Source organism: Strix uralensis, chromosome 3 (assembly GCF_047716275.1).
Source record: "Strix uralensis isolate ZFMK-TIS-50842 chromosome 3, bStrUra1, whole genome shotgun sequence".
In the NCBI taxonomy this organism is placed as follows: Eukaryota; Metazoa; Chordata; class Aves; order Strigiformes; family Strigidae; genus Strix; species Strix uralensis.
The window spans coordinates 116,076,676-116,088,437 of NC_133974.1; the positions used below are offsets into that span (position 1 = coordinate 116,076,676).

The 11,762-nt window shown below is 40.8% G+C and overlaps 1 protein-coding gene across 1 annotated transcript in view; it reads left to right on the forward strand.

Annotated features, from left to right (window-relative positions):
- The window catches only part of BUB1 (BUB1 mitotic checkpoint serine/threonine kinase), a 32,949-nt gene extending 21,187 nt beyond the window's left edge, over positions 1-11,762 (forward strand). Inside the window, exons 25-41 of the mRNA XM_074864049.1 lie at positions 59-219; positions 565-899; positions 1,760-1,812; positions 2,338-2,475; positions 3,458-3,553; positions 4,210-4,300; positions 4,702-4,783; positions 5,461-5,641; positions 6,355-6,433; positions 6,959-7,182; positions 7,674-7,814; positions 8,461-8,576; positions 9,889-10,050; positions 10,252-10,409; positions 10,503-10,680; positions 10,941-11,047; positions 11,486-11,762. Of these exons, the coding sequence (XP_074720150.1) occupies positions 59-219; positions 565-899; positions 1,760-1,812; positions 2,338-2,475; positions 3,458-3,553; positions 4,210-4,300; positions 4,702-4,783; positions 5,461-5,641; positions 6,355-6,433; positions 6,959-7,182; positions 7,674-7,814; positions 8,461-8,576; positions 9,889-10,050; positions 10,252-10,409; positions 10,503-10,680; positions 10,941-11,047; positions 11,486-11,681 (2,498 nt within the window). The 3' untranslated portion in view covers positions 11,682-11,762. The remainder of the gene's footprint in view (positions 1-58; positions 220-564; positions 900-1,759; positions 1,813-2,337; positions 2,476-3,457; positions 3,554-4,209; positions 4,301-4,701; positions 4,784-5,460; positions 5,642-6,354; positions 6,434-6,958; positions 7,183-7,673; positions 7,815-8,460; positions 8,577-9,888; positions 10,051-10,251; positions 10,410-10,502; positions 10,681-10,940; positions 11,048-11,485) is intronic.

Sequence of the window (11,762 nt, forward strand, 5' to 3'; positions counted from 1 at the left end):
AGAAACTCATTTGGATTCTGATTAACTGTCTCACTTAGTATCATTGTTTAATCCTTAGAAGAAGAAGAGAGAGATTCCATAAGGAAAAAAGAGTCAGCTGTCCTTGAACTGCAAGCCCTGCAGCAGAAGCTGGAACAGCTCACCCAGCTCACCAAAAGCCTGGAGGAAACTAGACTGGAACCAGCATCTACAACATCAGCTGAACCAAATAAGACAGTGGTATGTATGTACTGTGATCAACAGGAGCAGTCTTCATGAACTTACAAAATTTAACCATGCTTTAGACAGTAACCAGAGTAGGTCGTAACCAAATCTGGAAGTTCAGGCTGCAATACCTGACTAGTATAGACACCTGGCATAACTTTAAATACTTGATAACATATATTTTAATTGTTAACCCCAAAAGTTCATTTTTGCTTCTCTGCAATTTAGGTGTAGTTGCATATGAAAGTTCTCTTATGCATGAAAAACTGTTCTAGTTATGCAGAAATAAAAGGGAAAATGGCAATGGCTATACTTGTGTGGGGGTGTTTGAGTGTAAAATAGCATTTCTCATCTCTAAAGGTGCATCCACATGTGGCACCCAGTGCAGCTCCACAGCAGAACTGGATGGCATCTTGTCAAAACTCAGATCTGCAAAACACCCAAGGTCTGGTGCCAGACCAGCCTCAATCAAGTACTTTATCATCCGCTGCTCTTACACTGCAGTCAGTGAAACCCCTCGGCTGCCAGAAGATATCAACCTCCCTGTGGGAAGCAACGTATAAGAAGGATGCAGTCAAAACTCAGCTAGAGCTTGGAGAACTCCAGAACAGTTTGTTACACCCTCCATTCAATCATGTTTCAGCTCAGGAACAGCCACAACCTGACTCAGCTCTTAATTGGAGCGCTGGAGAACAGTACGTATAAACAGGCTAATTCTTGCTCTGCAAATTGTGCAGTCGTCAGTATCTACACTTCTGCTGAGAATTAACTAAAAAAAAGGCTCTTCCTCTTCTGAAAGAAAAAGTAATCTGAAGTAGCCTGTGGAAACCAATATTTAAACATAGATCAAACTTACAGTCCTTATTTCAGTTTTTAATTCCTTTAACCCTGTGTTTTAGTTATAATAACTAAGAGGAAATTCAGTGTGTAACTGAAGTAATTCAGCTTTGCTGTCCCTGGCATGCCTGAAATAAACAACAGGATATGCTTAGTCCATGCAGATCCCCTATGTTACGTCTTGGCCAAAAAGGTCTCCAGAGAAGAAAAAAAGTGCTTGTATTTATCTTCTCCCTCTTGCTTGTGTAACTTAGCTAATACAGAAAACAAAATTGGGGGGCAGAGGGAGAAACCTAGGTAAGCAAAGGCTAGGCTTGGCCAACAAGAGGAAATGGGACCAGTTGTCATTCACTCATGGAGTTACTTGGAGGCAAACTGTATCCAATGTTGGATTTCATGCCTGCATTTTAACCTTTTTAAAGGACTCTGCTGCCTTTTGGGTATTATACCTATTGGCAACTGTATGAGAAACTTCCTGGGGAACAGTCTGTAATAATATTCTGAAGGATCTCTCGCTTGCTTCCTTTGTGTGACTAAAATTCATGAGGGGAAAAAAATACACTCTGTAGTTGCTGTCTGTCTGGGCTGTTTCCTTTGTTCTAGACTGGGAAAGGCCTCCTTACTGCTTAGAGTGCAGTACTGCTAAGTCCTGAACTGAAGCTGGAATTTAAATAACAGTTTTTATTTCAAGCTAACGTTCTTAATCTTTCCTTTGAAGGCACCCTAACAAGAGATCCACTAGACTAACTACTTCTGTGGATGTGAAAGAAGGTAATGAGCCCAGTTTTGATGGAGACTGGCGCTACTGGTATGACTGTTTCTGCTGGGTATCAATAGGATGTGGCTACTAATTCAAAGCCTAGCTAAGCTTTTTGACTTTAACTCCATCCCTGCATGCTTGAGCACTGTCTGTATATTCCCTTCCATGGAGCCAGTCCCTGTTTCCACCTTCAGTGCAATTCATTTTTGTTTGAGCTCGATCAGAAATTCACTGTCTGTCCTTGCTGGCTTCCTGCCTGCTTGACTTTGTGTCAGAACGGATTATTCCTGGGAATTGAAGATGGAGTCCTCGGAGGCCACCCAGCTGTCCAAGGTCCCTCTTGCCTTTCAGGGCAGTCTCCCTTGGGAATCTGCCAAGCAGATCTCTGAACAGGCCAAAATATCTCCCAAAAATTCTGGGCTCTCATTCTGCTACTCACCTTGTTTACTTCTCTTACTAACATTTTGCTAGCTACTGAAATGTTAATAAACAATCCCAGGCTACTTCAGAAATGATCTCGCTGTTCTCTTTTCTAGCATCTAGAGTTGGAAATTCTTCCTTTGCTTCTGGAAATGCTTCTCAAGCTACCCCAAACACCTCACTGGGAGGAGCAACACAGGCAACACCATTCAAAGTGCAACCTTCACCTACAGTTCATACGAAGGAAGCATTGGGTAAGCAACTGGAATAACATGCAAGTTCCACTGGAGTCAATGTGATCTCACCCGGTAATTTTAGTGGAGCTGAATATACAAGGAGGCTATCTATGATGGGCACATGCACCATTCAATCAAAGAGGAAAATAAAATTAAATTGGTGCTTTTCTTTCGCAATTGTCTGGATGACCCAAAGCTTTTGACCAGAAATAGGTGATTTAATAACATCCCAGCAGCTGCATCCTGTAAACTGTTAGTCACTGGTGATACACCTGCCAGGCATCGTTGGGCAGCATGTTCTCAGAGCTGTCTTGCCAGTACTGTCAGAGACTCCTGTTTCTGAGATGAAGACCTATGACAGATAAATATGGATGAATGTTAGGAAGCTAATAAGTCAACTGATTGATGTTGAGCTTCCCCCACAGCTGAGACAAGAGCGACTTATGCAAAAGGCCTTTGATATTTAACAGACATTGTCAATTCTAAACGTTGCTTTTTCAAAATCCTAAAAGGGAAATTGTAATTGTATTTCTGATGTCGGATGTGGAGTAGTAGTATCCTGATGCTATATTACTCTTGTACTCTTCTGCCATGTTCTTCTGTTTTTGATAGTAAGCCTGTTAACCACTAACGTGTAGCAAACTGCTGCAGCTGAATATATACCTATAAAAAGAAAAAAAAAAAAAGCTCGTGATATTCATTAGTTTTCCAAATATCTCAGAAGATAAAGGAGAATTTGCTCCTTTAGGAGAACTTGAAATCTCATCTCGAAGAGGAAAAAAAATTAAAAGGCCATGCTGCCAACAAGTATGTGTTGGCCAAGTCAGATATTCTGTGTTTGTTCAGTTGTCTGGAGTGTTCAAATGCAATGTGAAGGGGTAATTGGTTATTGGTATTTGATAAATGATAATAATTGGCATTTAATTTGACTATACACAATGAAATAACATTTCTTTTACTAGGGGTGATATTCTTGTGGGTTTAATTTCTTTTTTTTTAGGATTTCTCATGGATATGTTTCAAACGCCCATCTTGCCTGAGCCATCTACTCTTGAGGAAAGCGAGGAGCAATTTGAAGTCTTTTGCAGAAAAAGTGGTAAGTACTAATTTTTTCCGTTCATGATATTTCACTCCTTTATTTCCTGTTTACCCCTTCCACCAGTGCTCATAATGTTGAGGTAAGTAGTTGTTTGATAAGGTGTGAAGAAGCTGCCACTTCCCTGATAATGAATTTAATTTACTGACAGGCTTTTGATGCACATTTGAGAACAGCAGAAGCACTTTACTGTTAGCAGGCCTATTAATGTCTGTGTTAAATATGTTGCTTCTCTGTAGAGACTTCTCTGGTATTTAAACCCTAACTTTGAAAAGGGCACAGCTGGTACATTATATGAGCAAAGCTTTTTTTCTAAAACATTTTGCAGGCTGGGTGTGAGTACCTGAATCGCCAGCTTATTGTAAGTTAAAATTGTCTGAAAACCAGGCAGTAGCAGTGGTTTACAACAGCAAGCGCAGGGATTTTTCACAACTGGACAGAGGCAATCAAGAAGGCTTCTGTATTCCTGGCCAGCTTTGAGATGGGAAAATCTTCCCCATTTCCAAGAGCTTACAGGAAAGGTGGTTTGAGTGGCAGTTCTGAGAATGCTCCTGGTCTAGCTGGATGCAGCCATGAACATCAGTTGTCTGGTTAGGTGTGAAAATTTTATAATCTTCATTGAGTGAAGATGATATTGGTTATCTTTTATTTTTAAGAGCCTGATGGAAGTCTGAAAACTAATGTTCTTGCTCCTGTCATGCCTGCATTTTCTATCTTTGAAGATGAGAATGAAAAAGAGAACAGCAGGTAAGGAGGAAAAAAGTAACAGCTGAGTTCATTTTATTAAGAATTAAATATAGGATTGATTCTATTCCATGTAATTTTGCTGTGACTTTATTTGCAGTATCAGGACTGGCTTGAATACAATCACTAGCAGCTGTGTGGAAGTGGCATGAGAAAGCTGTAGTCGCTTCTCTGTGGAGTTGCGCAACTTTCCTGTTTGGACAGTGTGCTTGAGATGCTTAATTTTCTGGATAAGTGTGGATAGCTTGTTTCTTTGAGTTACTGCAACTTCTCTAAGTATCTGCAAATGGAATTCTTTAAAAAAATTTTAAAAATAAAAATTAAAACCAAGTCGTCTTTGTTAAGATCAATCTGCCTGGGAAAGTTCTTGGGGAAAAGCTATTCTAAGCTACCTGTTTTGTCAGGATCCCACAGCATAAAAACAAGCCAGAAGAGCCCAGAACTATTGGAGAACGTCCCTTGGCTGACTGTACAGCGGGCACAGAAGTGAGTGTTTGATCTCATTACACGAATTAGCCTTGAAAATGGGTTACATATTTATAGGGGATATCGGAGGTGGTTGTATTTACCTTTGTTCTATCCCAGTCCTTCAGTATTTTTATGAATGATACCTAGCTGAAGTCTAGATACCCTTTCCTATTTCCTGACAATGGGATGAACTTTTCAGCTGTTAGTTTTCACAAAACTTCTAGGAGCTTGATAGTGGAGACCTCTACCCCCAGAACAAATCTGACTGCAGTTCATGGATGGATTTGGCATCTGTTCAAGGGAGGAAGCACAGGGAGCAAGAGACACTTTGTGTTCCAATAACTGCCTAACAGTTTTCATAGCCAAGGAGATGCATAAATCTTCAGGCTGCTTAGATATGTGATCACTAAGTACTGAGATGAGCTTTTTCAGACTTATAGGGCAATTTTCTGCTGTCTAGCATTTTGCTGTGATATTGTTTATTGCCAGCATTCAGGTCTGATACAAAACTGTGTAAACCTGTTATTGAGGTTATATTGCCATTCCTTTCTTTTTCTGATACTGTAAGTTGATACATGCAGACTCAACATAATTGAAACTGACTGCAGAGGCTGCTGGTAGGTTACAGTGCAGCTCTGGCAGGATAGTTTTGATGGCTTACTTTTAAATCTTTATGGGTTTTTTTTCCTGACTAGGAAGAAACAGGGACACTGGAGTTCTTGAGGGATGATTATACGGTGTGGAATGTACCCAGCAGTAGTAAAACGTTAGCTCCTAGTCCAAACAACACAAGAGACTTTGCACGAGCTGCCCAGCTTGTATCAACACCATTTAACTACCTGTCGGCACATTTGCGACAAGCTTTGGAGGACAAAGGTAAAATAACTACTTCAGGTTGAGAGCATCTAATCTAGTACTGCATAACTCCATTTCTGTGCCCTGGTTACCTTGCAGGCCTTGCCAAATACCACATAGGTACAGCTCCCACTGCTGCCACTTCTGAGGACGCGTTCCTTGCGGATCAGCAGCTGGGAGCGCGGGCTGGCCCAGCACAGAAGCTTTCCGAGAATTTTTACTTGGGGGAATAAGAGAAGGTAGCAAGGGACAAGAGAGGCTTTGACTGTGCTGTTGAACTGCGGTTCTGAACTGTTCCAAGGGGCTGTAAATAGTCAAAAAATTGACTGAATCCCGGGACTTTCTTCTTCTGGGGGCACCTTTATGCTTGTCTGCCCCTGTTTAGTCTTGGAATAGACTCCCTAAAGAAATCGAGCTATTATCTTTATTCATATATTTTAAAATAGGCTTATTCAGTTCTAGCTTTTGTGATACCTTAGCAGCTTTCACAGCTGCAGTGTGTCTTAACCTTGTCTGGGTAAGAATCATAGACTGGTTTGGGTTGGAAGGGACCTTAAAGATTATATAGTTCCAACCACCCTGCCATGGGCCAGGGACACCTTTCGCTAGATCACATTGCTCAAAGCCTCATCCAACCTGGCCTTGAACACTTCCAGGAAATAGAAAAATACTCTAAATGTGCTTGCCTTTGGGGAAAATAAACATTTGCTATTGTTGCTACTCCCTTTGTTCAGCCTGTGGGGATGACTTGCCACAAATGGATTTGGATTTTTCTGAAGAACTGCACAAGCCGACACAAACTAAGAAGCTAAGGTATGTCATGACTTGCTGAGATTCTTAAGGCTTGAGAGTACTAGGCAAATCTATGCCAGAGCAGGCAGGTCTGCTATGCTGCTCTTGACTCAAGTTTTCCAAGTAATCTAGAGCTGATATGTATTTGTGTCAGACTGACTGCTTAGCATACATCTCAGCACTTTGTGGAGTTACATGAACCTGAGTATGGTGGTAATGCCTCTAAAAGTGCTCCTGTGACTTAAGTTTTCTGACACATTTAAATTAAAAGTTAATTGTCCAAAAAGTTTTAATGGCTGTGTGTGTAGAACTACTGCTTTCTTTTCAATATTGGCTGAACTTGTTGGCCAATGAACTTGAAAGTTATTAGACAATGGGTAGCCTGATATGACTAAATCTTATTTTCTTAAGAAATGTCCATTTTATTCATCTTAATGTTGGCTATGACCAAAGTCACAAGCATGGACTTTTGACACATTTTTGCTTGCTGAAGATGCAAAAATACCATGGTGGTACTGTCTATAATATTTTGCTTTAAATACGTAGCCCTGCTTCTGAACACATTGCAAAAGAAGAACAACTTCAAGGAAGTGTCTTGAAACAAGGAAATGGAATTCAAGGAATTGCTACAGCTGCTTCTCAAAGATTACATGAGCAGAGTGCCGTGAGCAAAACTGAATATTCCTTGTCTGTTGGGGTGGACAAAATTTCCGACAAAAAGCTGTCTGGAGCTGGGCAGGACAGGACAGCCCAGAGCATTAGAGCTTCAGGTACAGAGCATTGCCTACAGTTTTATTCCATCCATCAAGCCTGAGACCGAAGCAGTGTCATGTTCTTGCAGCAGTGCTTTGTTCCAACGTGAAGGTGGTCACTGCAGTGAGCAAACTGTCCCACAGCTCCTTGCAAGGTCGCTGCATATGTACAAGTGAAATAAGGAAGGACAAGTGTGGGGGTAGTTACCTGTATTATGTGATGCTAAAGATATCTGAAATACAGGAGTACTTGGGAGTGCCTAAGGGTTCTTTGCTAGTTCTGAGGCTCAAATACTTCAGAAACATCTGTCTTTCTGGGCAGCTTTGGCAGGGAAGACATAGGTATAAAAGCTGGATTGTCAAAATTGAGCAATACTTATCCCTCTCTGATTTTTGTGGGTTTTCTTTGTTTTTTTAAATCAGTGATACTCATTCTAGTGTAAGCTTGTGTTACCTCTTTGAAATGACACTTTTCTTATAGCTTAAGTATTTTTCTTCTTTCCATGAAGTCCTTGTTGAGAACCCTTGGAATAAGGAATTGATTTGCAAATTCTTATCAGAGCTTCCTAAACCACCCCACACCTATGCCAACTACTTTGAATGGAAATCTACTCTTCCATCCATCAAACTGAAGGCTGAACTCTCACTTGGTAAGAGCTACTTCAAACATTTCACTTTAAAGCGTATCTTGAAGTTTTTCTGGGAACTTCTGAAGTATTTTTCTAGTTCAGTTTATTTGCGTGTATATCTGGATAGCTTCCAGATAATCTAAAACTCAGATGTGAAATTAGACCTGGGGTTTTTTGTTTGTCTTTTGTAGCATAAGCATATTCGATTAGGCATTTTGAGTAGGGAATTTTCCTAGTTTTCCTTTGTTCATAATCTGTGACACAACTCTCAAACTTTTTATAGAACAGCAGCAGTCCTGTGTCAACAAAATCTGCACAAGAGTAATTGCAACATACTTGTATGACTTAAACATTAGTGTTTACTTTTTAAGGAATGCACTTTGGAATTTGATTACTTCCAGAGAGTCAGACTATAATAGAAACACTGATTTTTAGTATGTGGCACTTCACAGCACTCTTGTTGTCAAGAGTGAGTACAGGCTCTCTTCCGTGGAAAGGCTGGCTAGCAAGAAGGGACTTGTAGAGAAAGACTAGCACGAGGGTTAAAGCAATACCTTATATAGGCTTGTGGGCTGGTGCTTTTTGTTTGGTTTTTTTTTTTCTCTGAGTAGCGATGTCTCTTCTGTGAAGTTTGCAAGCAGGACTTAATGTTGTTAATCTCTTAAAGGTTCCAGTTCATTCCATGTGGACTGCTTGGTTGGAGAGGGAGCTTTTGCCCAAGTCTATCAAGCTTCTGTTCTGGATGCAAGTAACCCTAGAAACAATCAGAAAGTAATATTCAAGGTAAGTAGCATTGATTCGGAATAGCTCTGCTGGAAAATTCTGGAGTCTTGTAGTAAAGACACCTACCCTGGGTGGATTCTGCTGAGTTTTCTTATTTATAAATATGAAGTAAAGCATATTGGTCTATCCTTAAAGCCTTGTTCAGATTTAGTGCCGTGACATCTGATTCATTCTACATAGGAAGTTATTTATCCTCTTGACTTGCCTCTTCATCTTTTCTTTTATAAAGCGGTCACAAGTATCCTAAGGAGTAAGAATTACAGCCAGGCTGCCTTTCTTGGCTGAACAAAGGCAGCTACTTGTGCAAGTGCTCTTAGTCCACAGCAAATGAAAACGTATGTGGATCGATAATAAAATCGGAGCCACTCTTTGTTCCAGATACATGCCCACTAGCTTTCCACAAGCATTTTTGCACGTTGTGCAGCCAGCTGTTTGGTGACAGCTGGCTATTACGTAGACTTTGCTGGGCGGTACCTCTTTGGAGCAGTTTTATTAATAAATGCACTTGTCTTGACGGCGATTGTAGATTGAGCAGCTCCCTCTCTGCTCTGCCCTCTCTTCCAAGCTGCTTCAGTGCAGGAATGAGCAACAGGTGATAACATGTGTTTACATCAGACCTGCTGCCAAAAGGAAGGTCTGTGCAACTGCAAGGTCAGCTCAGCCCAAGAGGGTTGTACGGAGTCGTGCACCCCTGCATCTGCTGCTGGCTGAGAGGGCACAGGGACAGTTACTACAGTCTGGCAGAAACGTGGTTATGTGATTGTGTTGACACACACACACACGCCCCTTTAGCCACTCCACATCAGATCTACCTTTGTAATCTTTTTGCAGATCTCCTCTACAACATGTAATCTTTCAGCAAAAATCTTTTTAGCGTAACACCTTAACTAAGAGCTTTCTAGTATGTAAGGGTGACTTAAGTTTGAAGGGTTTTTTTAAGCATCAGGTATGCAACATAGCAGGGGAAATAGTAGGGGAAGGAATTGGAAGGGTTTTCCTGTTTTGACTTCAAAAGCCTTCTCTCTTCCACAAAATGTCTGTTGCCAGCAGGAACATCAATGTTGCAGAAAGACTGACATTTGAAATAACACAAAGGAATGTATAAGCCAGTAAGGAATTGTGGTGTGTAATTGAAGTCTTGATTCAAGAGGATTAATCATTGAGTGTATCAACCTGAGGTTAATTACTGTAGTTAGAAGTATTTTGATCAGGAGGAAAAATGCCTAGTCTGCCATTAAAAAAACAACAAAAAACCAACCTGAGAACAACTTCTGCTTTTAATGCTAATAGATTTTCAACTTTTTGGTTACAGGTCCAGAAGCCTGCCAACCCTTGGGAGTTCTATATAGCCACGCAACTGGTAGAAAGGCTCAATCCAAGTATACACCATCTCTACATCCACTTCTATTCTGCTCATTTCTTTCAAAATGGAAGCATTTTGGTTGGTGAGCTCTACAACTATGGAACATTGCTGGTAAGTGTGATCAGCTTGTGCTCTGGAACAACTGTATTCTTTTTGGAGTGGTATTACATCACAATATTCAAATGTCTCCTCCACTCTCAACTTTATGGACCTTCATTGTGAATATATTCTGTGTTTATCAACATGGACCTGTAATCCATATCAAGTTGTTTCTGTGTGGCTGATGGTTCTTTGCTATCTTTTTGTTTACAGAATGCCATAAACATTTACAAAAAGCTTCCAGAAAAAGTGATGCCGCAGGCACTTGCAATCTACTTTGCTGTAAAAATTCTTTATATGGTGGAAGAGCTCCACAGCTGCAAAATCATTCATGGTGACATTAAGCCTGACAATTTCATACTTGGAGAAAGGCAAGTCTTTCCCTTTGCTACCTGAGATGCCAGCATGTCATGATATCATAGCCTTGATACTTACACGATCACTTCTTGTTGTCACGGTTGAAGGTTTCTGGACAATGATACATGTGACATAGACAGTCTCTCTCATGGCTTGACACTCATTGACTTGGGCCAGAGTATAGACATGAAACTCTTCCCTGAAGGAACAGCATTTACTGCAAAGTGTGAAACATCTGGATTTCAGTGTATTGAAATGCTGACGCAGAAACCATGGAACTACCAGGTATGAGATTGCATAGACAGCCTGAGTGTTTGGAGCTTGCTGCATGCATCTGATGTGAATAAATGGAGCAGTGAAATATTAGACTTTGGCACTAGAGTTGTAGCTTCAGCTTGTTGCTTTAAAAACCCTCTTCTGTCCTTCTGCAGCCCTGAACCCTCTTCTTACAGAGCTTGCCCTGTTGTCTCTGCAGAGTATTTTTCAGCTAATTTTTAGTGGTCTCGATACATTTTTAATATGAAGCTTGTTTATACTTTGTTTAGACAGACTACTTTGGCATTGCAGCAACAGTATACTGCATGCTCTTCGGTACCTACATGCGAGTGAAGAATGATAACGGTATCTGGAAGCCTGAGGGAGCCTTCAGAAGGTTGGTGTCAAAAATCTTTTCAAAACCTTCCCTTGTCTAGAAAGATGCATCATTAGTACCAGGTTTGTTTGAAGTTGGTTTCTGTACAGCCTTCAGTATTGCTGTATGCACTTCTTGATGCCCTGGAAACTGAGTTCAGTGCATGGGAACTGCTTTGTAGAACTCACCAACTTCAGCCCAGGAAGCGTTTTAGCAGTGCATGTAGCAAATTGCACAGCATCCTCAGCTACTTGCTGCCTGGAAGGAGGAAACAACTAATAAGGAAAAATCCCACTGGTTTGCTAAGCAGCATGCCACAACGGAAGCTGTGTTGTGTTACAGTGATGTCTGAAGTTGCTCCAGCCTCTAACTTGGGAGGGAGCGAGTTAAACACGGGAAACAGTATTTTAACAGCTTGAATTTACAATTTTTTTCTGAGGCATTTTTGTTCCTTTGCAGGCTTGCCAACGCTGACCTGTGGATAGAGTTCTTTGAGAGCATGCTAAACATCCCAAATTGCCACAGCCTGCCTTCTCTAGGAGGTCTGCGCAAAAGGCTGAAGGACTTATTTTGCAAGTCATATGCAAAGGAAATAAAGTTCCTTCGGAACAGACTTGTTGTGCTGCTCATAGAACATAAACGGTCACGAAAATAAGCATTTTGTTTGTGCAGTTACCGAGGCTGGCATTTTATTAATGTGAAATCTTTTTGTAATAATTTCTTCTAAAAATAAATA